We start from the raw sequence: 24523 nt of genomic DNA on the forward strand, positions 1-24523 counted from the left end.
CTGGGAAGCTTTCACCGAAGCAAGGAGTTTGCTGACCTGCCTTTTGTCTGCCATGCTAACCAAGGCAGGATAATAATATAATAATAATAACAACATTCAATTTATATACTGCCCTTCAGGACAACCCACTCAGAGCGGTTTACAAAGTATGCCATTATTATCCCCACAACTGAGAGAGCTCCAGAGAGCCGTGACTAGCTCAAAGTCACCCAGCTGGCTTCAAGTGGAGGAGTGGGGAGTCAAACCCAGCTCTCCAGATTAGAGTCCCACGTTCTTAACCACTACACCAAACTGGACCTCAGCAGCAGTGCCTTTGGGGCCCACAGCTGGGGGACCATTGGCACACTGATGCTGGAGCTGCCTGCCTGCCTACTGTGGCCCTTGCCTGCTTAGGGCATATGGCGGCTGGTCTGGCCAGCCCCTTCCAGGGGCATGTGGTGCATCTCCACACATACGTGGTGGTGGGGGGGAGGGTGCACAAAGGAAAGTGCGGCGCAGCTTCATCTCTGCTAAACCATTAAATGCTGCCAGCCAAGGGGTGAGCAGGAGGCCGTGGTTTTCTTCTCGGTGCGGTAATTGCCAAAGCAATCAGCTTTGATCATCACGAGCAGAAGAGATGTGTAGTGAGCTGACATCTGTGGTTTTAATACAGCTATTTGCATACAGAGACAGAACCGAGCGCACGAGCACACGGGCTTTCGGCGGAGTCTTTGACCTGCAGCCACTGCGGCTTCATAGGCGTCTCGTTTAATTTAAGACTTTGCCTCCTGGGGTGGGGGGAAGTGGCTAATCCAGCTTTCTCTTTCTCTCCCTGCAAATGTCTCCAGAAATGATAGGAATCTAATGACTTCAGGAAAGAAAAGAAATGGCAGAGCTGAGTCTGCTTAGATGAGGTGATCCCCCTTAAAATGGGGAGGCAAAAGTGGGCTTGGAAGGCGCTGGACTGTGGGGCAGGACGGAGCACAGGCAGCTGCTAGCAGGACCCTCCTCTGTCTGTTGCAGGTTTGGGGGGCTCTGCCAGCCGTCTTTCCTCCCAGCACCTACTCATCTCTTTCTCCCCCACCCTCCTAAAGAAACACATACCCTGGAAGGAGCCTCCCCACAGGGGGCCGGCTGCTGGCTGCCTCTCCCTGAAGTTGGGCTCAGCTTAGAATCTCACCGAAGGGCCCTTCCCTTGCCTTTGTCTACCAGATGCTCCTCTTCTAGGGCAACGTTGCTTCAGGAGCTTGCTGTGAAAACTGCCTTCAAAAGGAAGCCAGGATCCATCCAGCCTCTCGGTGTGCCCTTGTGGTGCCACCCGGCCGGGCCTTGGTGCCCCCTCAGCTGCTGAGGCCAGGCCACAAGGCAGGGGATATGAGCCAGGGGCCTGTCAGCCTCAGTCACAAGAGCCTGCCCCTTCCTCTTCTGACCTGTGGCTTGGGGAGCTAGGAAAGAGGCGCCTGGAGAGCCATGTGCCTCCCTCCGTCCCAGCACTGTGCTGCAGCGTGCGGGCTAGTATGTGTGTGTATGTGGGGGGGGGGCGCTACTGTAGCCATGGCAACTGGTCCCCTCCACCTGGTACCTGGCTTCTGCAGCAAAGGTCAGGAAGCTCCATTGGTACTGCCTCTTGCCTGCTGAGATTAGAGTCAAGCAGACTCCAAGTGCCTTTGACCAGGACAACACCACTCCAACACCAGCCTGGGCAGTCCATGGCCGAGATGACAGGCAGACACATCAAGGGGGAGGTGTCTAGTGTCCCCCGCCCCGCCCCCCACGCTGCTGCATGGAGATTTTGCCCCAGGGCTTGCCACAGCAGTCTGGGCCTCTCCTTGGATCTGGCCTGCCTTCTCCCCTTCTGGTCACTCACCAAGAGAGAGAGAGTTGCTGTTCTTTGTCTGCCCTGCCTCTCAGCCCAGAGCCTCCACCCAGGAGAGGGCTGGAAAAGTGGCCCTAGGAACGGAGGGCATTCTGCGTCTGGCTGAACGGGGGGGGGGGGGGGGAGAGGGCCTTTGGCAGGATTGGTGGGCGGGGAGAGATGGCTCCTCCCCAGGGGATGGTTTGGCCCCTTCCCCTTCTGACGGATGATCTTTCCGGCCCCACTTGGCTGCTTCATCAGAGGCCACGTGGATGCTCCCGCGTGGCTCCCCTGTGACTCTGAGGTCCGGCTGTTCGGTTTCTGCCAGGAAGAGAGAGGAAGGGGGATCTGCTGGGCACTGGCTGAGTGTTCCCCATGTCCCACGGTCCGGCCTGAACTCCTTGCCTCTTGCTTCTTTTGAAAGCGCGATGAGTGTCGAGTGCAGCTGGCCCAGGCAGGCAGTGAGGACAGGCCTCTGAGAGCAGAGGTTGGAGGGCAGCTGCTGCCGGGCTGCATGCCAGATTGCAGCACGAACAGAGCTACGCATGCGGGCTCAGGGGAGGAGGAGCAGCAGCAGCCGCCCAAGGACACAACTCCCTCTTGGGGGTTCCAGCCTACCCTTCTTGGGCTTTGCCTCCCCCCGAGAAAATGTAACATCTCTGGGTAGTGTCTAGGCGTGAGATGCAAGTCTGGCTTGGGATGGGCCTCCAACGGAGCCATTTTCGCCTGCTTGAGAAGCAGAGAAAAGGAGGCAGAGCGGGGTGGACCTTGGTGTGCTGCACTATGGGCCCCCTGCCTAATGCTAAGGGAGTTGGTTCCGGGGCGGAGGGGTGGGGCTGGCAGCCTTATTGGCCCGCACGTGCTTGGAGGAAGCCTGGAGGGAGTGCTCGTCCATTCCCAATAACCCTGAACAGACCGAAGGACTCTTGCCTGCACCGTTTCTGTTCTTTGCTTCGTGTCCTGAGGCAGCTGTGCAGACTGGTGATCTTGATGGAATTCTGGACTTCCCACTGGCGCTGGCTGCCCTGCTTCTCCCACTGATGGCCTTGGGGGGCTGGCGCTTCAGGCGTTGTCTGGGGATGTGTCTCTGGGCTGAGCAGCCAGCAATTGCTGGGCTGGGGGTGGGGTCTGAGCTCTGTGCTCCTTGGATGCCTTGCTCAAGGGTGCTCTGAAGGCGACAGGCTCCCTCTGGACCTTCTAGGTGCATCTGGCACGTGAGCAGTTGCGTCTGATGCTCGTGTGCGCAGGCACACACATGCAGAGCTGGCCAGGGCTGCTTGTGCTTCCCAGAAGGAGTGAAGCATGTGCAATTGCCATGAGATGCCCGCATTGCCAAGTGCTGCTTGTGGCGGGCGAGGAGGAAAGGCCACCTTGCCTGTGTGCTCCCTGCTCACAGCAGCCTTGCGGCAGAGGGGAGACGGGTCAGGACAAGCCGTGAGGCTGGTTCAACAGAGGAGCTGTAGGTGGAGAAGCAAGGCCCCTCGGAAGTGGAGATGCTTCCCTCGTGAAGCTGCAAAGCTCTAGGGAGGCTGGAGAAAAGCAACCAGGACTTCCATGACAATCGACTCCTGCGCTGGCTCAGTCATCCCACCCCACCCCGGTGGGAAGGCAGCTTTGGTGCATCCAAAGGCGGGGGGCAGCACCGCAGCTGCCCCTGATTTTCGAGGCTCTCCCCTTGGGGCTGGGCGACAGCCCCCACCGCTGTTCCTCAAGCACATGCCTTGAAGGCAGCAAGCACCTGGCGGGATTTTAACAGGGTGCTTCAGCCTCCCTGCCCAAGGTCACTTGCCCCTGCGGATCATAGAGACTGGGCAGAAAGGGCCACAGCTGTTCTCATCTTCAGGCACTCAAAAGGAAGCTTCCATTTCGTTCCATGGTGGCTCTCTCCTCTTTTTTTAAAGCCAGCAGGCAATCCACATCTTTTGACAGTCAGTTCCATAAAGCGATCTTGCATAAATTTCCTTTGGCTGGTCCTAAGTCGGCAGCTAATCCGTCTCGTTCGATGACCCAAATGCTGGTGTTCTGAGTGGGAGAGTTGTGTCTCTAGCTAGGTTGTAGTGTTCTTTGGTGTTTTTTCTGAACTCATTGTAGAGAAGGCCCCTTGACCTTTGGGGCTTGCTCTTTTCCTGGCTCTACACCCTCCTTTCTGAGAAGGGACCACCAGAACTGGACACGCTGTTCCGCACTCTAAAAGCCATGGCAGTCCTTCCTCTGTTGTTCTCGTTTTTTTCCTAATCATTCCTAATGGTGAGTGTTGTCTTTTTTATGGCCCTCATCGCTCACCAAATGAGTCCTGACCCTTCCACTCCAAGACCTCCAGACACACTGGAGATTGCATCGGCATGGGGGTGGCTTCTTTGGCCAACATTGGCAGCAGCTCAGCTTGGACAGTGCGGTCTGATTAGGATTACTGGGAATGCACGAGTGCTCACAAGAAGCTTGGCTCCTATTTTCACTCCTTGTGCAGCATAAGGAATGCCACTTCCTGCAGAACAGCAGGCTTTGAGTCCAGTGGCATCTTGGAGACTAACAAGGTTTTCAGGATATAGGCTTTCGAGCTGAAGCTCCCTTCTTTTGATGGGAATCTGTTATGTAGAAGTTCATTGTGACAACTGTTTGCTCGATTCTTATCCTCTGATTCTCTGTGATTCTCATGAAAAGATGCTCACTTCAAAGGCTCCTGAAAAGTCTCTGTGCCCAGTGTGTGGTAGATTGCCCCGTGCCTCCACTCTTCTCTTGAGGCTAGAAGGTCAAGAATGCCCTTCCCAGAGTGGAGCCCTCTCTGCAGGGCTTGCTTTTTCACGTTGGGCAACTGAAGCTGCAAACTGTTTTCTGCCAGCTTATAAGGGGCAGCTTTATAAATTTTTAGATGCTATACAAACATGGACGTTGTCCCCATTCTTTCCCCCTCTGTTTTCCATGAAAGCTTTTATGCTTTAGTTACCCCTCCAGCCATTTTACCCTCCAACATCTTCCAGAGTTTTCCAGCCCCACCTCATGTTGTGTCTTCCTGCCTTGAATTTTGCTCCTCTGATGTACTGGTGGGAGGGGCACAGAAGATTCTGGAGACGAGAACTCGCTGAGGCTGTCCCTGCCCTCACTTGCCCCTGCTCGGCGCAGTGTCCATGGCCATACAGTTAGAGGAGGGGGACGGGTCAGAGGGACAGTCACTCTTAGTCAGCATGATGTTTCTGGCAGTAGCCAGCCAGGTCCTTCTCGGATGCCCACCGACCGCAGGTGCAGGCAGTGCCCTCCTCTGGGCTGTTCCCTTAGCTACAACGGTTACTGGTTGCCATTAGCGCTGCCTTCCATGAATTCACCTTGTCTCTCTTAAAACCATCTAACATGGAGGTCATCACTGGGGTTTGTGCAGTGAATTCCATAAGGCAATGAGGCACGGTGTGAAGAGGCACTTGCTACGAGAGCATCAGAACAGCCCTGCCGGATCTGGCCAGCGGCCCATCTAGCCCATCCTCTGTTTCATGCAGTGGCCAAAGAGTCGCCCTGAGGGGCAGCAACAGGGCCCAGAGGCCAAGGCCTTCCCCCCGAGGTGGTCTCCTAACTCTGGTTATTCAAAGGTTGACTGCTCCTGGATGTTGAGGTTCCCTTTAGTCCCTGTGGCTAGTAGCTGTTGATGGGCCTCTTCTCCATGAGTCTGGCTAACCCATCTCAAAGCCGTTGCAGAAATGCCACAATTTAATTAAGCACTGAGTAAAGTAGTAACTTTTGTCCGTCCTGAATCTATTGCCTCTGACTAGTAGTATTTTTGGAGATGAAATGTGTGTGGGGGGGGGGGGGTTGCCTTCCCTCTCTACCCCTTGTGTAAGTTTTATAAGCCTCTCTCATGTTCCACTTTTGCCGCCTTTTTCTTAACTGAGAAACTCCAGATTCTGTAGGCGCTTCAATCCCTTCATCTTTTCGGCTGTCCTGTTCTACACTTTTCCCAGGTCTGCGCTATCCTTTTTGAGGTATGACCACCGAAGCCCCTTCTTATTCCTGCTGCGTACTACCTGGATGGTAAATGAAACATCAGCTCTCTTTGCAATCAAGCCTCGGAGGGGGGGGGGGACACGACGACGACACAGGCCCCCAGTTCTGGCAGCTTTGAGGCATCCAGCCGCTCTCACCCACGGCCGCCCTCCTCCGCTTCAAAGGCACCCTCTCCCTCTCCGCGCCGTTCTTGCGCCCTTTTTGCGGCCCTGAGCCTCGCTTGGAATTTGCCTTCTTTGCTACGTCCTCTCACTTGGCTGCTGCTTTTGTTGAGCTGTCCACTGCAACCCCGAGGTCTCTTCCTCGGTCAGCCATTGCCGCTTCAGACCCCAGGTGGGGCTAGTAGCCCGCTGTGCTTCACTCCGTGCTTGCTCAGAGCGCTGATCCACCCAGACTGGGGAGTTCCTTCCGGAGCTCTTCACAGCCCTCTTTGGCCTTCAGCCACCTGGAGCATTTGATGGTGCCTGCCACGGTGGCCGCCTCATTCCTCACCCCCAGTTCCAGACCAGTTATGGGGCTGGGGCTGGGGCCGGCTCCTCCTTTCACGGTGACAGCTGCCCTCTCGCTCTTGCTCTTCACTTCCTCCTCTTTGACCAGTTCCTAACCCAGGAGGTGGGCCTGTCCTTTTAGCCCACGGCGGCGGCAGCGGCTGTGGTTACTCAGGAGCCATCGGGAGGGACTAAGTCAAAAAGCCTCTGGACGTTTGTAGACGTTGTCAAAGACTTGCAGAAGGCGGCAGAGGCAGGCTGGAGCAGCTTCTTTGCAGAAGTCGGGCAGACTCTAACTTGACAGGGCGTGTTGACCTCAACGCTGAATGATTCTTAGCGGTTTCACAATGATCCCCCCCCCCCCGAATTTTCTGGCTTCCCTTGGTCCCTTCTTAAGAGCCTCTGCTGCCACCAGCTTTCCTTCTTGTTGAAATGTGGACCTCAGTGTGGGGGGTCTTGCCTTTTAGGCAGATGGCCCTCGGGCTCAGCTGGCTGTAGCAGAAACCGGAGGGCGAATGACCCCTGGCTCTCACCGAGGCGGTGTTTGGAGAGGGGGGTGGCAGGGGAGCACACAAGACGGGAGAGTAGCCATCTCCGCTCGGTGCTGCCTTTTGCCTCAGTGACGAAGGAGATGCGATTCTAACAAGGGTGCCTGAAGTGGGTAGGATGCCCCCTGTGGAGGGCTCAGAAGCCACTGTGGGCAGCAGGCTGCTGGCGTGAGGCCAGTTCTGGCAGCCCCATGGCTGTTTTGAAGCGCTGCTTCCTCTTGCTGTAAGTGGGGCCTTTGGGTGGCTGTGGGCTCTCGCCGGGGGCAGCTGCTGCTTTTGGAACTACTGAGAGTCGCAGGGTCGGCCATGCTTGGGTGTTCTCGAGAGAGAAGAAAGCTCTCTTCCCATTGTTTCTCTTTTGAGCCTGCTGGTTAGAACGGATGCTTTGAGCTTCCTTGTGCCATTTGGCCGGCTGCGGTCCCTGTCTGTTTCTTTTCCCTTGTTCTTGGGGCCCTGGGCAGGAATTTCATGGTTCTTGTTGCTGTTCAGGGCTAGCAATGGGTGCTGGGGACAGGGGGAAGCTCTGGCCCGCTCTGGCCCTTGGCTGGAGGAGCAGTCTCTCTTCCACGGGCCTCACAGCTCTGGCTACGGTGCCCAGCATCGTGCTGGCATGTGCCGTGCCAGTGGGTCTGACACAGGATGGGTGCTGAGCACACCCTTGTCTGCTTTCCATTTCTGGATCGCTGGGCCTGGTGGGGGTGGCCGATGCGCCGTGCGTGTGAGGCAGAAGTGGCCGCAGCCCAGGGAGCGGAAGGGGAGCCCGGTCCTTTCCTATCCTCAAGTCTCAGAGAAGAGAAGGGAGGATTTTGTCTGCCTCCTTCAGGGACCCACTCAAGGAGAGACACCAGCCCTCCCTCCCTCCCTCCCTCCCTGTTGTGTCTGCGGAGGCCCCATTTTGCCTGCCCAGGCAGTGCCCGGATGTCTGTTCCCTGCTCTCCCCACAGCATCCCTGGGAGACGGAGATGTCAGAAATCTGTGTGTTTTCATTCCCTCTTTTCCAAGGAGTCCGACTGCCACATGGTGGGATCTTTGGCAGAACAAAGGCATTTTTGAGGGCTCCGTAATAGACACGGTTAATGTGCCCCATCCCTCATTGTCTCCTGTCTGATCCTGTCCCTCTGCCAGACAGTCACTGCGGGATGAGTCACTTCTCGTGTCTGGTAATCAAGGTGAATTTTCAGGCCGCAGCCATTTTGGAATTATGCCCTGGATTGGGGGTGGGGGAGGGGCAGGCGCCGGCTGCAAAGGCTGAGGGGGCCCCCTGCTGCCCGTCCCTGGAGCCGCAGGCACTGCCGGGCCTTGCGGGGGTCGTGGGGGGGAGGCCAGCTGGAGGGTCCAATCCTGCACGGAAGACGAGGGAGGGAAGCAGCTTCTCTCTCCCTTGTCGCTGCTTCCATCCAGGCTGCAGGCAAGGCACACGTCCGCATCAGCTTACCCACCCCGAGGGTTTGTCGAGAGAGAATTTCGCTCCACACAGTCCCCACCAGCAGCCCATTGCCTTGGCCGACTATCTGCCCATGAGGGATAATAATAATAATAATAACATTCGATTTATATACCGCCCTTCAGGACAACTTAATGCCCACTCAGAGCAGTTTACAAAGTGTTATTATTATCCCACAACAATCACCCTGTGAGGTGGGTGGGGCTGAGAGAGCTCCAGAGAACTGTGACTCGCTCAAGGTCACCCAGCTGGCTTCAAGTGGAGGAGTGGGGAATCAAACCCGGCTCTCCAGATTAGAGTCCCGTGCTCTTAACCACTACACCAAACTGGCTCAAACTGGATGCGGCGTTGCTTTGGAGTCACGATCCAGAAACCAGATCAGAAGTGAGCAAAGGGTGCCAGAGGCAATACCTGTGTGGGTGTGTGAGAGAGGACCCCCACACACACACACACTTCACCCCTAAAGTATCTTGATAGTTGTGTAAGGTATTCCTATTACTGACTGATGATTCTGTGTCAGTGAGGCCCTAGGGCTGAACTTCAGATCTCTAGGGCTGAACTTCAGTCTTCTGGAAAACCTATCTAATCTCGGGGGGGGGGCAGTGTTTTCTCCCCCTCTTACTTATTTTTAAACCAGTTTCCTCTCATGAGAAAAGGATTTGCAGGACAGCTTTCTAGAGGCCTTCAGGGGTAGGTTTTTGCAAGTCCAAGTCTGATACTGCCATGAGATGTCTGTATTCGCATGTCCATGCCTGCCCTCTGTGCACAAATAAAAAAATGTTTAATGCTGAGAACAAGTCAGAAATCTTCAAGCCCCCCGCCCACTGTGTTGACATTAAGAACTTCTGACTTTAGGAAGTCTTTGATCTCAGCAAACTGCAATTTGTTGCAGTGTCCTAATCAGGCACTTGAGCAAACTGCAGTTTGTTTCCTTCCTAAACCCTGGTTTCTGACTTGGAATCCTGTCACCTTTGCAACATGTTGCAAATACTTTTTAAAGCTAGAAGCCCTCCATCTGGGCAGAGCATCTGAGGAGAGGCCAGAGGGGGAGAACTGAGGTGGGTGGCTCAAAGGAGAGGCTTTGCAGAAGCCAGGCTGACCCGTTCCCTGTAAGAGAGACTCCTGCTTCCCACCAATATACCTGGGGCAGAAGCTGTGCTGATTTGGGGCGGGGTGGTGGTGGGAGACACTGCCTTTTCTCATGTAATGCTCGATGCCCTTCCAATCTTCACCCAGCTCAACGTTTCACTTCTGTTCTTGGGTAAATGCCATTTAGCCCTGGTGATCTGAGGGTTTTTTCTCCCTTTTTAACTAGTACGTTAGTTTTGATTCATCTTCCTTTATTCCCTCTTGTCCTTTGGATGCCTCTCCCAAAGCCCTTGGCTCCTCTGTGCAGTTAGTTCCCTCCGGCCTCCTCAGCTTCTCAGCAATTTCCCCATCTTCCTCTGGCTTCCTCCCTGGTCTTGTTCCCTGCTTTGCCAGTCTCAAAACAATTTTGCTGTTAGCTGGTGTTCTAGCCTAGCCATCTCTTTGCAGCCCCCCTCCCCATTTTGGCCCGAGCTGCTCTTGCTCTGCCACTGAAAAGACTCCCCTGTCCTTTTGGCCGTCGGCCAGTTTTGACAGTGCTCATTCCATGCAAGCCTGCTCCAGCCCTCTTTGGAGGGGACTCTTGGCGCCAGAATTAGCAAGTAGTAGAGATTAGCAGCCAGGGGACTCTCCCTGGCCCGGAGCAGGAGTTGGTGCCCCTTTGGTCACAGGCTGACCAGGCTGGCTGCGCGGCGCGGGGCGGGCCTGCCTCATCCCCGTTCAGCAAGGGCCAGGAAGGAGCTGCAGGGGGCAGCTGTGGCCGAGGGCACAGGGAACAGCTTCACCACACGCCTGGCCACAGCAGCTCGCCCAACACGCACGTGCCAGGAGGGCCCTGTGACTTGGCTCGGAGCCACGGCTGCCCTCCTTCCCCAGGAGCCGTGCCTCCTTCCTTTGGTTTGGGGTGAACGGCATTTAGCCCTGGCTAGCTAGCTAGCTCCCAGGCTCCTTTTCGAGGCCTGTAGGTGTGCTTGGGGAGAAAGGAGGGTTTGCAGTGTGGGAAGAAAAGCCCTCTCGGTGCATGCGCTCAGTGGCAATTGGGAGTGAGCAAGCTTGGCTGGTGTTGTGGCCGAAGGGACTGGGCCACACTTGTCTGAAGGGGGTCTTCTGGGCTCTGGACTAGCCTGGCCCTCTGATGGGCCGCTGGTGTGTCTGTTAGCAGCTCTGGGGGCACACTGGCAGGAGGAGGCTGGGGGGCTTCTTCAGCTGCACCCCTGCCTCTTGTGGCCCTGGGCGCCTCTGCCTGTCAGCACCTTTGGCTGAAGCCTGACGGGTTCTTTGCGGCATTCTCATTTCCATTTTGTCTCCTAAAATATGCACTCGGGGTTCTGCTCGACAGACGCCCCTAATCTAATCTCCACGTCTGCTTTCTAATTTTCTCAGTCAGGATAAAACAAATTGGCCGGCGTTAATTGTCTGTGCAGCGGCCCGGAGCTTTGAGCTGTGATTTACGAGCCCTAAGCAAGCGCTCTGCAACACATTTTTCTTAATTTATTTTTAATGAGTCTCTCAATTAATTTTCTTGGAAACATCTTAATGATGTTGGAGGCGGATGTTAATGAGGTCTGCGCTCGTGCTTCACTTTGCATATTTGCAAGCCTGGAACAGCCTTGTGGTGCGTGCAGCCTCCGCTTCGTGACAGGGCCCTGTTGATGGAGGATGAAGAGGCCTGCATCACTGAGGGCCTCCGTGGCCCGGGCTGCTGGGAAGAACAGAACCACAGGTGACGCGACTCCCAGCCCACTTGTACCTGTCCTCTGCCACCAGCGCACAAAAGCCAGGACAAGCAGAGAAGCAAGCGCGCAAGGTCCCTAGCAAGGATGAGGCCATTCCCCCCTTCAGGGGCAAAGCCCCTTTGGGGAGAGGCGGCCAGAGTCCACCTCAGTGCCTGGCATTTACTGCTCCATCTTGCTTTCCAGGCAGGCAGGTCTCTGCAGATGCCGCCCTAAGAAGGAATGCTTTGTGTCGCTTCTGGCGGGTAGTGGGGTGAGCTCCCAGGCCCTGGAGATGCCTGAGTGGTGAAGCATCCCTCTTTAGTCCCTCCTCGCGTGCCTTTTGCTCAGGGACAACACGCCGCTTAGCTTCTCCCAGGGCCTGCACCAGTGCCAAGCAGCTAGCTTGGAATTAGCTGGCGGCTCACCGGAGCACTAGAGAGCAGGGGAAGCCCCAAGGAATCTAAACGGCAGGGCCCGGAAGCAAGTCTTGCCCAACAGGTTCCCAGGCCATAGAGGCTCGCTCTGGTTGGGATCCTGGCCCCAGGTAAGCACCAGCAGCGGGGCCTCTGTCGGGTAGGAAGAAGGGTGGCGATGCCCTGCTGCTTTCGTTGAGCAAGGAGAGCCCCCCAGAGGATGTCCGGGAGAAACTGGGGCAGCACCTCACACAGGGAGGGGGGGGCTTCATAGTCCAACGGGTGGGCACTTCTTGGAAACCGCCCCCCCCCCCACTGCCTCTTCAGATGGTGCTCGGAGCTGTGCAGAACTCCAGCAGGACGTGACCCACCTCAGAGGGCTCGCAGAGGGCTCCTGGCTTCAGGGCCACAGGCACCTCTTGCAGCCGCTGAAGGGCTCTCTGTCTTCTCCCTCTGAGGAAAGGAGGACATCTTGGGCGATTCCCACCATCCACTCAGGGAGGCAGGAGCTAACTTCCTTCCTCTTCCTGTCTAGCCTGTGGGACCACCCCTCTCTGTCCTCAGGTCTTCCCTGCCTCCGGGGAGAGCAGTTCTGTGCTAGGCTAGCTCGGCTACCCCCATTCCATTCTTAACCCTTAGTCTCTCTATTCCGCTTAGCTTCTGCTAGATTCCTTTTACGGTGCCTTAATCTTTTCTGTTGCCTAATTCTTTCTACTATTGACTGCTCCTTTTTTACTGTGCCGCCTGTCCTTTGTCTTCTTACTTTCACTTTCCTTTTCCCTCTCTTGAGGGGAAAAAAAGCAAAAGGAGCCACGGCATCTAGGGAGTCTTCGGACTCAGAAGACAGCTTCTTAGAACCAACAGCAGGTGGCTCACATGGAACCGTCCTGCCGACGGCGGAAACGCAACCGGCCGGCGCCGGCAATCCTCCAAGGTTTGCACGGCCCCCCGGCAAGAAAAGTCTCAGGCTCAACCTAAGCCTCCAAAACGGCCCCGGTCTTGATCGCCGGGAGGCAGAGAAGGCAGCGCGCCCCATCCTGCTGGCTGAGGGCGACGCTGATCGGCAGAGCTCCATTTCGGCAGGAAACGCTGCAGCGGCAGAATCTTTCCCGCACAAACCCGAGGACGCGGTTGCCATTCTCCCGGCGGGAGAAGATCATCTGGAACAAAGAGGCACCGCGCAGAGCTCCAGCCGAGATGGGCCTGAGGAAACTGTGAGTGACCCTGACAATAGCCTGTCCCCTGCAATCCTGTCGGCCATCCTGTCACTTTGCCAGCCAGAAGCACCTTGGCCCTGTAAAGATGCCAGGAATCTCCTTAACCCCTGGCACTACGTGAATGTGCCCACGCCAAACTCCTGGCTGGAGATTTTGCAGCAGGCCTTTCCCCTTTGGATTTAGCCCGGCCTCTACAACAGGATTTTTAGCCCTGCCTTTCCCTGTCAGATGGGTAATGTACAAAGGGCGCAAATTTGCCGGTGTCTTTGGACTTTTTAACTCTTAAGACTAACCAGGAGGGAGGAAATAGTGGTGTGGGTCTACCTCCTCCTCCCCCCTCCATGAGTAAGGCTGTAGCTCTGTGGAAGAGCTTCTGCTTTGTGTGCAAAGGATCCAGGTTTGTTCCCCATTAACTCCGGTTTAAAAGTTCAGGTAGATGAGGGGAAAAACCTCTTTCTGAGACCCTGGTGACCTGCTGCCAGTCTGAGGAGATAACACTGACCAATGGTCAGAGCATGGCCAGCAGATTCACACTCTAAAAATATCGTCCTGGCTTACCTCTTTCAGAGAGACAAGCTATTTGGGGATGCCCTGGGAAAGATCTAGATTGAGACCTAGGACAGAAGAATGTGTTGCCAGAAACTCTCAATCTGAGAGGCGATCCGTTGGCCCTCAGCCTTTTATTCACAACACACGCTACTAAGGTCCAGGCAAGATTCCAAATGGCCATCCTGGGGTTAATCTAGGCAGCCCTTTATTAAGGGGGGGGGGTCCTTTCAAGACCCCACTTGTAGTATAGCGGTTAAGTAACTGAGCAGTGATGCAGTACTCTGCAGGCTCAAATCTCACTGCTGCCATGAACTTGCCACATGGCCTTGGATAAACCGGTCCTCTCCGTCCCAGCTCTCCAGCTGTATTGTGGGGATAATGCTTACCTTGTCTCAAGATCAAACAGACAGTTCTCCACACGTGGAAAGAGATCCAACCTTAATACCCAGATCTCTAAGACAGGACTTGCTAGCTGTCCCTGTGAGAGGCCAACTACTCTTTACCATCAAGCCTGGGTTGACAAGCAGGCAGGCCTTACACCTAGTCTCACAAGGCTATTCCATACAATTTGAAAGCTGCCCTCCAGAAAGGGGTCTACTCAATCTTCTTCTCAGTCCCTAAAAAGAATAGTGACTGGAGGGCGTTATTAGACCTCAAGTTTTTGAACGAGTTTATCAAATTGTATCACTTCTGAATGGAGACTGTACACTCAGTTGCAGTGACCAATCGATCAGAAGAACACATAACATCTACAGATCTCACAGAAACATACCTCCGTGTACCAATTCTGACAGCCCTTTAACAATACCTAAGATTTTATGTTAAAAACAAAAACAAAACCAGCAGTTCTGAGCCATCCTGTTTTGGCCTGTCCACACACCAAGATTATTCACAAAATTCATGATCAACCTCATCATAGTTTCAGGGACGGGGGGTATTCATGTTCACTTGTACCCAGATGATCTCCTGATCGGTTCAAGTTCAAGAGAAAATCTCACCACAACACTCAATTCACCATTCAGGTCCTACAAGCTTGAACACCTGGGTTAGATCAAAGTCACCAAAAGGGTTTTTTCTATCCCTCACCAAAGAAAAGGTCAGGAAGACCAAACAGCTGACTGAGCCTGTCATCAGAGTGCAAAATCACTTCTCACGACACTACTGAAACTGATGGGTTGGCTAGTGGCCACCTACAATGCAGTACCTTTGGGGTCATCTATAGGCAAGACCACCTCAGACCTTTCTTAGGTCTCATTAACAACAGATCATGGAGAAGACAGATCTTCCCGTTCAGATACCACTTCAGATCAAAACCCATCTGAGCCAAGGTCAACAACCCAATGCAAAGCAAAAGATTCATGATCCCTCAAGAACAACAAATATTTACAGGAGTAAGAATCAGGTTAGACATGTCTTCCTATCAATGACTTAGAAAGGTGAGCAATTTGTCTGGCCCTGTTCCAGTTCAGAGATCCGTATTGGACAAGGTTGCAGGCAAAACATATATAAACAAGCAGGGGGGATCCAAGACCTCGAGGCGACACAAGGTGGCAGCAAGGATACTTACCTGGGGGGATGGTCACCTAGCTTCGATCAGAACTGTACACATCAAAGACATATCCAATGCCCAGGCAGACTGGCTGAGGGGACAACAGGGGAATAGTCCCTCAAGAAACATCTCATAACATTGCACTTCGCAACACCTCATGGACCTGTGTGCGTCCCAACACAGCCATCAACTACTGGGGTACATGACAAGATTTGTTCTACCCACAAGCAGATGCCCTGACATTGCAGTGGCCATTAGGCCTCCTCTGTGTATTACTACCCATACCAGTAACAGACCATGCCTTTCCACCCTCCAACAGATGGTGATATTTCCACCTCTCATCATACTGACCTCTCCGGTCAAGTTACAGCAGGGACCGATTTGGCTCTCTCATTTAGACTTACTCTGCTTAACGGTGTGGAAATAGAAAGGAACACCTTCCTAAGATGGGGATATTCCTCAGAGGTGGCCAACACTCTCCTAGCATCCAGAAAACAGTTTATGCTCAGAATTTCAAAAAGAGTCCAGTGGCACCTTTGGGACTGGCCAGCTTTGTTGTAACGTGGGCTTTCGGGAATCACAGTTCTCTTCGTCAGATGCTCAGAATTTACAACTCTCTTTGGGAAGCCCTCACTTAGTAGACGTTTTACACAGCCCTGACCAAACATCCATTTGAACCGGTCAAGGATGTTCCCCTGAGAAGGCTGAGAATGAAGACTATCTTCCTTAATATGTTCGCATCTATCAGAAGATTTAGTCAGACCTGAACTCTCTATCTTTCCCAATGGTAAGGTGATGCCCCGGACTGTCTTCCAAAAGCGTATTCCAAACTGCATAGTTTGCAAGAGATAAGGCCACCCTTTTTTCTACCTGTACCCTAAATAGACTAGTGAGAGGCTCTGACACAACCTAGATGTCAGAAGGAGGCTCAAGGCCTCTCTGCTCCGAACAGTGCAAATTAGAAAGTCAGTCTTACTGTTCTTAAATATATCTCCCCTCAATTTGGGGAAGAAAATGTCTTCAGCAGTGGTAGGTGCCAATAGCAAAACATACACTATTAAAACTCCCTAAAAAAAAAAACACCTCTCTTCATAGAGGTTCCTTGTGGAATGCCAGCTCACTCTTTGGGGAGTGCTACTACCAGTGCAGCATTACACAGGAACACTTCTGTAGAAGAAGTCTGCAAGGCAGCAACAAGGTTGTCGGTCTTGACCTTTTTAAGATGCTACAAATCAAATCTATACGATTCAGCGGACACTGACTGTAGTGGGAAAGTACTGCAGTGCATGATCATGGACGAAGACCACATCCCACCCAGAAACTAGAAACTGCTTTGGGAGCACCCAAGATGTCCTCCGCCTCAGAGGGAGAACGGACCTTTGGACACTTGCCGTGAAGGGTCCTTCTCCTCTGAGGAAAGGAGGACATCTTGCCCTCCCCGGGTCTCCGTCCTCCTCTAGCCTGCTGCCTCATTCTTCTTCCTCCTCCGGGTTATGCTTTATTTACAGCACATGTTAATGCAACAGGTGTTTTTTCTCTCAGTATTGACAGTTGCTGAATGATAAATTCAGTGTTACTGCTTTGTGGAGTCACCTGAACTGAAGAGAGGGTGGTCCCACATGCCAGACAGGAAGAGGAAGGAAGTTAGTTCCTGCCTCCCTGACTGGATGGTGGGAATCGCCCAAGATGTCCTCCTTCCCTCAGAGGGAGAAGGGCCCCTTCGCGGTCAGTGTCCAAAGGGCCGTTCCCACCACTTGCCAGACTGTGTTACACCAGAAAGCAGCAGAGAAGAAGCAGCTTCTGCCCCTGAGAGAACGTGGCAACAGTGTGGAGTTTCCCTTAACAGTCCCGTGGAAGGAAGGACATTTCGACAGGTGGTAATAAAGCGAGGCATGGGGAAGGTTTCACTGGCCTTTGCCTGGGGGGGGGAGGAACCTGGGGAGGGGGGCAGAAGTCCCGGCATTGGGTCAGCCGCTGTTGGGGATGGCACTCCTTGGTGGGGCCCCGTTGTGATTGCAGCAGCACTTGAAGAGAACCTCACCCTCGGAGGCACGTGAAGTGCCTCTGGCTTGTGACGGAGCCATTCTCCCAGGACTAGAAGCCCCACAGGGGCTGCGGAGAAGATGTGTCCCTTTGGGAGATCTCACTGCTCGTGGGAAACCAGGGCCCAACCATCCAGGGCAGAGCAGCTCTCCTCTCCAGCCTCCTGTGCGGCTTCAGGCAGTCTAGAGCTTTTGCCTGCTCTTTTGGTCCCAGGGCTGGGCAACAGACAGGCTCCCTGTATAGCCTGGAGGGTGGATGAAATGCCCCAGTGAATGCTGATTGACTTGCCCACTGTGCACCGGGGGGGTCTGTGGTCCAAGCCGGGTATAAAAGCTGGGTGTGAAATGCCTCCATTTGACCTGGACTGTGGGGGCAAGGGCCACCGCCTGCCCTCCTGCCTCCTGCCTGCCTGCCGTTGGGGTCCTGATCAGGCCAGGCCATCTCTGGCTCTGCATCCTCTTGCATTCCGAGGGAGGGAGGAAGCTGCTATTGATCGAGAGCATTTGAAGGGAAAGGGCTCGCCTTGGCTGTCTAAACACTATTGATCCTCTGCTGGCCCTGCTGCTGCTGGCCAGGATGACGGGATTAAAACCTCATTGCTGACAACTTGTTCCTTGGAGGCTGGCTGGCTGGCGAGAGCACACGAGCCCAGTGGCCATGCGGCTCTCAAAGCTGAGGTGGCAGCAGAGGGACCCGCCTCCCCACCTGCCTCTGGTAAAGGAGTTGGCCTCAACTGGCATCTCTCGGACTTGGGAGCAGTCGGCCGTTCTTGCCACCTCCGCCTGGGGTGGGGTGGGGGGTGCTGGGTCAGCTTGGCCCCCAATGCTTCCGGGCCTCTCTCCACTTCGGCGGCCCCCTCCCGGTGGACCTCTCTTGGCACGTCCAGTTTCCTGGGTTTCCCTCACAGCTCTGAGCAGACGGGAAGTGGGAAGGGGACGTGCCTCTTGAGGCCAGGGGGCTGCAGGGTCTTTCTTTCAGGAGGCGATTGCTGGCCCGGTTTTCTTCTGCCTTTTCTTGAGGGGAATCCCTTTCAGGTTGTGGCATTTAATTCAGCATGGGCTCCTCGCTCCGATTTCTTTCTTGACACCTTGTGAGAGTGGGGGAGAGAAATTGGGCCTGCACGCTTCTTTGGAATCTCTTCTTTCCATCCCTGGAGAAAACTTTCTGGTGGGGTAGAGAAATCCAAGTGTGCTGGGCAGGGAAGGGGGGATCTGTCCCAGGGGAACGGGCACGTCAGACGTACCCGCCCCCCCCCCCCCCGTAAGAGAGCCGGACCTGAGACCCTTCGGAATGGAATGGCGGGGTCAGCTCCCCTGGTTCTTCCCAGCAGTGCCTCTCCACCTACCAAGCCCTGAGGGTGAATGAGCAGGCGCCTGTAAGCATCTGCCAAGTCGCTCTCAAAGGCTTCACTGCACGAGTCCAGGGACTGCCTGAGTCGAAGCACTTTACTGATAAGCTACTAGAATCAGGCCCCTACTGCGTTCCTTGCCAGGAATGGCTCTTCTCTACAAGCACATAACATCTATAGGATTCTTAGCGCAGCCTAATCCCCACCTTTAGGAAACGGCAACGTTCAAGAGATGAGCAGCAGGACAAAGCAGAGATGATGTGTTGGAAACTTCCGGGCCGTGAGGCGCTGCTTCCCAGGCTAAAGAGGAAACACGCAGATAACAGCAGAAAGTGCGGACTGTCACATCCCAGTCAGAGAGCAGCTTCAGCCCTTCTCGCCAGAGTCAAACAGTACACAGGGCCTTGCAGAGTATGACATGCTGACAGCGCCCTCCCGCGGGACAAGACTCCGGCAGGAGTGCTCAGTCTGTCCCTAAGGAACGTGCATCCCAGGAGAAGGGGCTGGCTGCTGAGGGGCATGTGGTGGTCATGTGTTTCCAGGCACTGTTGGTTGACTGGGAGACCAGCCAGAAGGGGGTCTGTTCTGGCCTGGAGCTCAGGAGTGCCCCAGCCAGCTGCCACGGGTTGTGAGTTACATGAGGAGGGTCTTGCAAGCCAAGATCTTCCCAGGGCAGAGGAGCCGTTGGCCTTCCTTTGGAAGCAGCATGGGTGTGCCTAGGGATTTCTCCCCCTGTGCCCCACTGGGCTTGAGCAGAAGTAAGCAGGAGAGCCAGCCGCTGCTTCACTCCTCTGCGCTCCGTAAAGAGTTGTGGCAGTGCCCTGCTCTGCTCTCCCCTCCCCTCGTGGGGCTGCTTCTCCCCAGGTGCTCTCAAGGGGACTGGCTCTCTTTCGCCTCAGCCACCGCCAGAGCAGAAGCAGGAGGCTCAGCTGTCTGGAATGGAGGCCAAGCTCCAGCAGCTGGCACAGGGCGCAGCTGCCTTGCCTCTGCAGACTGGCCCCCTCCTGGGCTGCCTTTACTGCTGCAAAACCGCCCCCCCCCCCCACACACACACGCTGGGGGAAAGGAAGGTTCCAAGTTCTAGGCATTGTCTCTAGAATTCCCTTGGTCCTCAGACTAGTTCTCAGCCAGGGCCTTTCCTTTCCCAGGTAGGCATCCGTGTCCATGTGGGCATGTCTGAAGGCTGTGGGAGAGGGTGGGTCGTGAGTGACAGATGAGGGGATATTTGGGAGTGGAGCTCCCAAGGCCAGCCCTCCCCAAGCCCCTGGGCAAAGGGAAGCCCTCCGCTTGGAGGCTCTAGGGGGCAGTAAAGGGGACTGAAGGAACCCCAGCCCAAGGGCTGGAAGCCATGCCCCCGCCTGAATGTTTCCCTTCTAGGCACGGACCGTGCTTGGTTGCCACACAGGTTGATCTTGGTAAACTGGGGTTGGGCAAACCCCTTGGCTCTCAGCACCATGAAGACTGGAAGCCAGGCTATTTCTGAGATAGGTCTGCAGCTCAAAGCTATATTGGCAACTAATGCCCCTGGGGCTTAGCCCAAGAGAGCCTCAGGGAAGAGTCCCCGGGGGTGTGCTGCACAAAGCTTTGCGAGGACACCTCCTCCTTCTCCGCAGCTCACCAGGAAGGAGGCTGAAGGGAGCTGCCTCCGGGGGCAACTTCACCCCCTGCAGGACAGGCGGCAGAGGAGCCTGTGGGACTCTTGGCATGTGCAGGAGGAGAGGAGGATGGTGGAGCAGAGGCGGGTCATCCATCCGCTCCGGCACGAGAAGCAGGCCCCCCTCCGCCAGGTCAGAGCACCCCGGATGGCCCCTTAGAGTGGGCCTGGCTCTGCCCGCCACACTTTGCTCCCTGTGCTTTCAGTGAGGGTGAGGGGTGGCCCTGGACTTGGTTGTCCTCCTTTAGCGGGAAGCAAGCGCTCCCAGCCTTGTGTGGGCTGGCTGCCCCCCAGCCGGGCTTTGCTGCTGGCTCTGTGGCAGGAGGGCTGGCAGTCGGAGTGCTCCAGAGCCCTCCGCAGAGCCTTCCTGGCTGACCCTCGTTGGCTGCGCCACTTGCAGGGCCAGGGCGAGGCAGCCCTCCTGGAGCAGCTGCAGGGGGAACTGAGCTCCAGCCAGCAGGCCCACCAGGTGGAAATGGATCAGCTGCGAGGGAAGCTGCAGCGCCTGCAGCAGGAGCTGGATGTCTGCAAAGGGCGCAACCAGGACAACCTCTGCAAGCTGCAGGCCCGCGAGTGCACCGTGGAGCAGCAAGGCCTGGACCTGGACCTCTTGCTGCGCCAGTGCCAGGTTCTCAAGGAGCAGGTGAGCCCCACCCTCGGACAGCTGGGGGTCACGGGCACCCTTCCCCCCCCCCCCCCCGCAGCCCGCGAGCCTCTCCCTTCTCACTCCCAGCTCATTTACTACGAGGAAGTGACCCAGCAGCAGGAGTCGGTGCTCTCCCAGCAGCAGGAGCAGGAGCGCCGCAGGCAGGAGCAGCTGGCCCAGGCGGAACACAGTGCCAGGGTGCTGGAGAGCAGCCTGGGCCTCTACAAGAAGAAGTACCAGGCCTCGCTGGGCAGGGCCGGGGAGCTGGAGAGCCAGGTGCAGCGTCTGGAGGAGCTGGCCAGCCAGGTGCGGCCCTGGGGGCAGAGGGTGGCAACGGGGGGGGGGGGCTTCTGCTGGCTGCCGCCTTGGCTCTGACCTGCTCGTGCCCTTCTCAGGCCAAGGAGAGGGAGGAGGCTGCCCGGAGCCTGCAGGAAGAGCTGCAGAGCCAGTGCTGCCAAGCAGAGGGCACCATCGCCCGGCTGGCCCGGGAGCTGCGTGGGGCCCGGGAGGAGCTGACCCAGGGGCGGCACCTCACCAGCCAGCGTGAAGAGGCCGTGCAGGAGCTTCAGGAGCAGCTGGCAGCCAGCCACACCAAGGTCCTAGCCAGGGGCTCCAGGGGAGGGGAGGGGAGGGGGCAGGCCTGCTTCTGCTCTCCGGGAGAAGGAAGGCAACACCCCACCCCGCTCCGTGCACCCCACAGCTGCTGGACCAAGGAGAGGCGCTGGCAGCATTGCAGCAGGACTTCGTGGACTACAAGGCTTCCCACACCTACTGCAACAGCAGCTACGAAAGCCAGGTCATCAACACGGAGACCCTCCGGCAGGTAGGCGCCTGCTCACCATTGGGGAGGGAGGATCTCCAGGGCCCAACGGCTGACTTGGTCTGCCTTTATAGAAGCTCCTGCAGGTGGAAAGCGAGAACTCGGAGCACCAGCGGCAGGCGGAGGAGTACCAGAGCCTGGTGCGAGACTTGAAGCGGGAGTTGGTCAGAGTGGCAGAGCAGAAGAACTGCGCCAGGCAAGGTCCGGGCAAGCCACAGTCCCATCCCTGGCCTTGACTGACAGCCACCTCTGCCCAGTCTAAACACTCACTGCCTGCAGCAGGCAGGTGGGCAGGCACGTTGCCGCCTGCCATGCTATGCTGATGTCTTCTTTCAGAGGCGGCTCACCTAGAGCTGGAAGTCCAGGGTCTGCGGCTGGAGGCAGCAGCCGAGCAGGAAAGGCGGCAGCTGGAAGCGGCAGGGGAGCAGCAGCGGGGGCAGCAGCTGGAGGCAGAGCTGCAGCAGTGCCGGCAGCTGTGTGCCCAAAAGGAGCAGGTGAGCCCCTCTGCCAGCTGCGGGCAGGGAGGGGGTAGGGCCTCCTCTGCTGAGCCCCTCTCCCCTCCTCCCACAGGCCATCCAGAAGCGGGACGAGGTCCTGCGCAAATCCCAGCTGGAGATGGTGCGTGCCCGCAGTGCCCTGCAGGAGAAGGGGCGGGAGGTGGCCCGGCAGCGGGCTGGGGCCCAGCAGCTGGAGACCAGCCTGCAGAGAGCTCAGCAGGAGCTGCAGCGGAGCCAGAGGGAAGGCGCCTCTCTGCGCACAGAGGCCCAGGCGCTGCAGCAAAGTCTGCGGGAGAGCCAGGAGCAGCAGCGGCAAGCTGGTGAGAGGGGAGAGGAGGAGGAGGCTGGGGGGGGGGGGCGGGGGGAACCAGAGTGTGCTGGGGCTCAAATATGCAGTGCTTGTCTTTTGCCCAACCGTCTTCCGGGCAGCTAATGAACAAAGGCTCAGAAAGCACTCGCTGCGTGTACGATGCAAGACAGAAACGGGAGCCTGTCCCTTTGCCTCTCTGCACTTCCAGCCTGCCGGGACCCTCGGCCAAGTAGCTGTGCAGAGGGGCTGGGCTGGGGGGGCGGGGGGCAGGCTCCTCCGGGTGCCTGTTTGCATTCGATGCAAGCAAAGGCATCCAGACGCCTGCAGGCCAAGCTCCAAATGTTGTCTTCCTAGCTCTTGTCAGGCTGTGTCTGGAAGGGAGCCCTTCCTCTTGCCCTCTCCTAACTCATGGGGCACTCCTCAGCCGCTTGCTACACAAAAACTCTTGGCGTGACCGAGGTTCCGTTCAGGAGAAGCATCCGTAGAAATAAAAAAGGGTGTTAGTTTTACAGGGAAGAAGCTTTTGATGGGCTAAAACTTCTGCATCTCAGAGGAAGGCCTTCCGTATTTAGCCCGAGCAGCTCTCAGGGAACACAGAGATCCAGCAGAGAGGAGCCAGCAGGGCCAGAGAGGGAGCCCCAGCGGTTACCCCCAAGGGTGAAAAGGGAGTGAAGCTCCCTGTTGGTATTCTCGTTACTCTCTTGATCCCGTGCAGGAGGAATGCCGTGTGATCGACTGCAGAGCGCTCCTCAGGGGGAAGCGTCCTGGGTCAGACAGAGCCATAAGCAGCATGCCAGAAGAACGTCCCTGATATGGGCAAGGGTACTTCCCTTCGTTGCTTCCTGAGCTGCTTTAGAAACATTGCTTGGGAGCTACAAAGAGGTTTTAAAACAAGATCTGAAACTGCTCTTAGCTAATTTTTGAACGTATTTTTTGAAGTGCCTTTCACCATTTTCAAATTGTGCTTGTCAGCCATTCAAGTGTTAAATTAGTAGTTGTGAGAGTGCAAGAGGAAATTCCCTCCCACCCTTAAGGCCTGTCCTGTGTACCTCTGCATAGCACTAGATACCAGCAACTTTGCATCTGTCTTGGCGTAACCCTGACTGCATTGCAAGGGAGTGGGGGGGGGGCTACTGTGGGAAGAGGAGATTTGGATTTTGGCAGGCGCTAGCGGGAGGGCAGAGCTGCTCAACTCCTACTGTGGCAAGCTGCCACTTTGGGCTCTGGAAGGAATTTCCCTCCAGGCCAGATTGGCTCGGGGCCCTGGAGGTTTTTGGACTTCTGGGCATTGGGGTCGGGTCCCTGGGTAGTGGGGAGCAGCTCCGATACTGTACTAATCTTACACTGTGTAATCCGCCTTGAGTCTCAGTGAGAAAGGCGGGACTATAAATGACAACAGCCACCACAATAGACAACCCTTGGAGTCCCTGCCAGCTCTAGGATTCTATGGTCTCCAACCACATGGATTTATTCTGCAGTATTTCTGACTTGTGATGCCCCCTCCCGCCCGCCCCCCGCCCTCTCTGTCTGGGTCCACAGATTGTGACGCTTTCCGCATTGGCCCCTGACTCAGTAGGCGGCCCCCAAAGCCTTGCTGGCCCATCCCTACATCTCATGCTGTGCAAAGACCTGCTTTTCTGGGCTGCGGGGAGCGCCCCCCACCCCCACCCCGGTCTGCATGGCCACTGCATACTGTAGTTCTGCACGTCTGAAGCAGAGAGAGTCCCTCCAGCACCACCTCCTGTGGAGCGTGCATTTGATGGGAAGCTGGGTGGTACCTTTCTCGTCTGCCTTTCTGCCTGCAGGCCCCCCCTCCACTGCTCAAAAACAGTGTGGAAGAACAGAATGGAATTGCGCCATCCACAGAAACAGTGCCACGCTAAGAGATGCCTGTGAGGCGCATTGGGTTACTCTCCCTGCACTTTTGCCAAGCAGGGAAGCTTTCCCTGACTACAAACAGGGCCTAGCAGCTCCTCCCCTCAACAGATGGGCCGTACTGCTGATGCCCACAAGCAGGGGCCGTTTCGTAGAAAAAGAGCGGCAGGAACTCGTTAGCATAACTCATTAGCATACGCCACACCCCTTGCCCTCACCGGAAGTGTGTCATTAGCATAAGTGGTTTGCGTATGCCACACCCCCTGACATCACCTATCCTGGCTGTTTTGGACCCAATCCTGGCCATTGAGGGCCGAAATTGGGCCCAAAATGGCAAAGGGGGCTGAAAATGGCCCCAAAGGGGGCCAAAATGGTCAGGATCGGGCTGCTGCTGAGCGGGAGAGTGATCCACCACCCACCAGAGGCCCAATCTGGGCCATTTCGGGACCAATCCTGGCGGTTTCGTCCCCGATCCTGGTCATTTTGGCCCCAATCCA

At 56.1% G+C, this 24523-nt stretch overlaps 1 protein-coding gene across 1 annotated transcript in view; it reads left to right on the forward strand.

The window, feature by feature from the left end:
- The window catches only part of PMFBP1 (polyamine modulated factor 1 binding protein 1), a 78200-nt gene that overhangs the window by 47886 nt on the left and 5791 nt on the right, over positions 1-24523 (forward strand). Inside the window, exons 7-13 of the mRNA XM_055000284.1 lie at positions 20279-20521; positions 20612-20830; positions 20920-21120; positions 21225-21347; positions 21419-21545; positions 21681-21838; positions 21915-22161. Of these exons, the coding sequence (XP_054856259.1) occupies positions 20279-20521; positions 20612-20830; positions 20920-21120; positions 21225-21347; positions 21419-21545; positions 21681-21838; positions 21915-22161 (1318 nt within the window). The remainder of the gene's footprint in view (positions 1-20278; positions 20522-20611; positions 20831-20919; positions 21121-21224; positions 21348-21418; positions 21546-21680; positions 21839-21914; positions 22162-24523) is intronic.

Source organism: Eublepharis macularius, chromosome 16 (assembly GCF_028583425.1).
Source record: "Eublepharis macularius isolate TG4126 chromosome 16, MPM_Emac_v1.0, whole genome shotgun sequence".
Taxonomy (NCBI): Eukaryota; Metazoa; Chordata; class Lepidosauria; order Squamata; family Eublepharidae; genus Eublepharis; species Eublepharis macularius.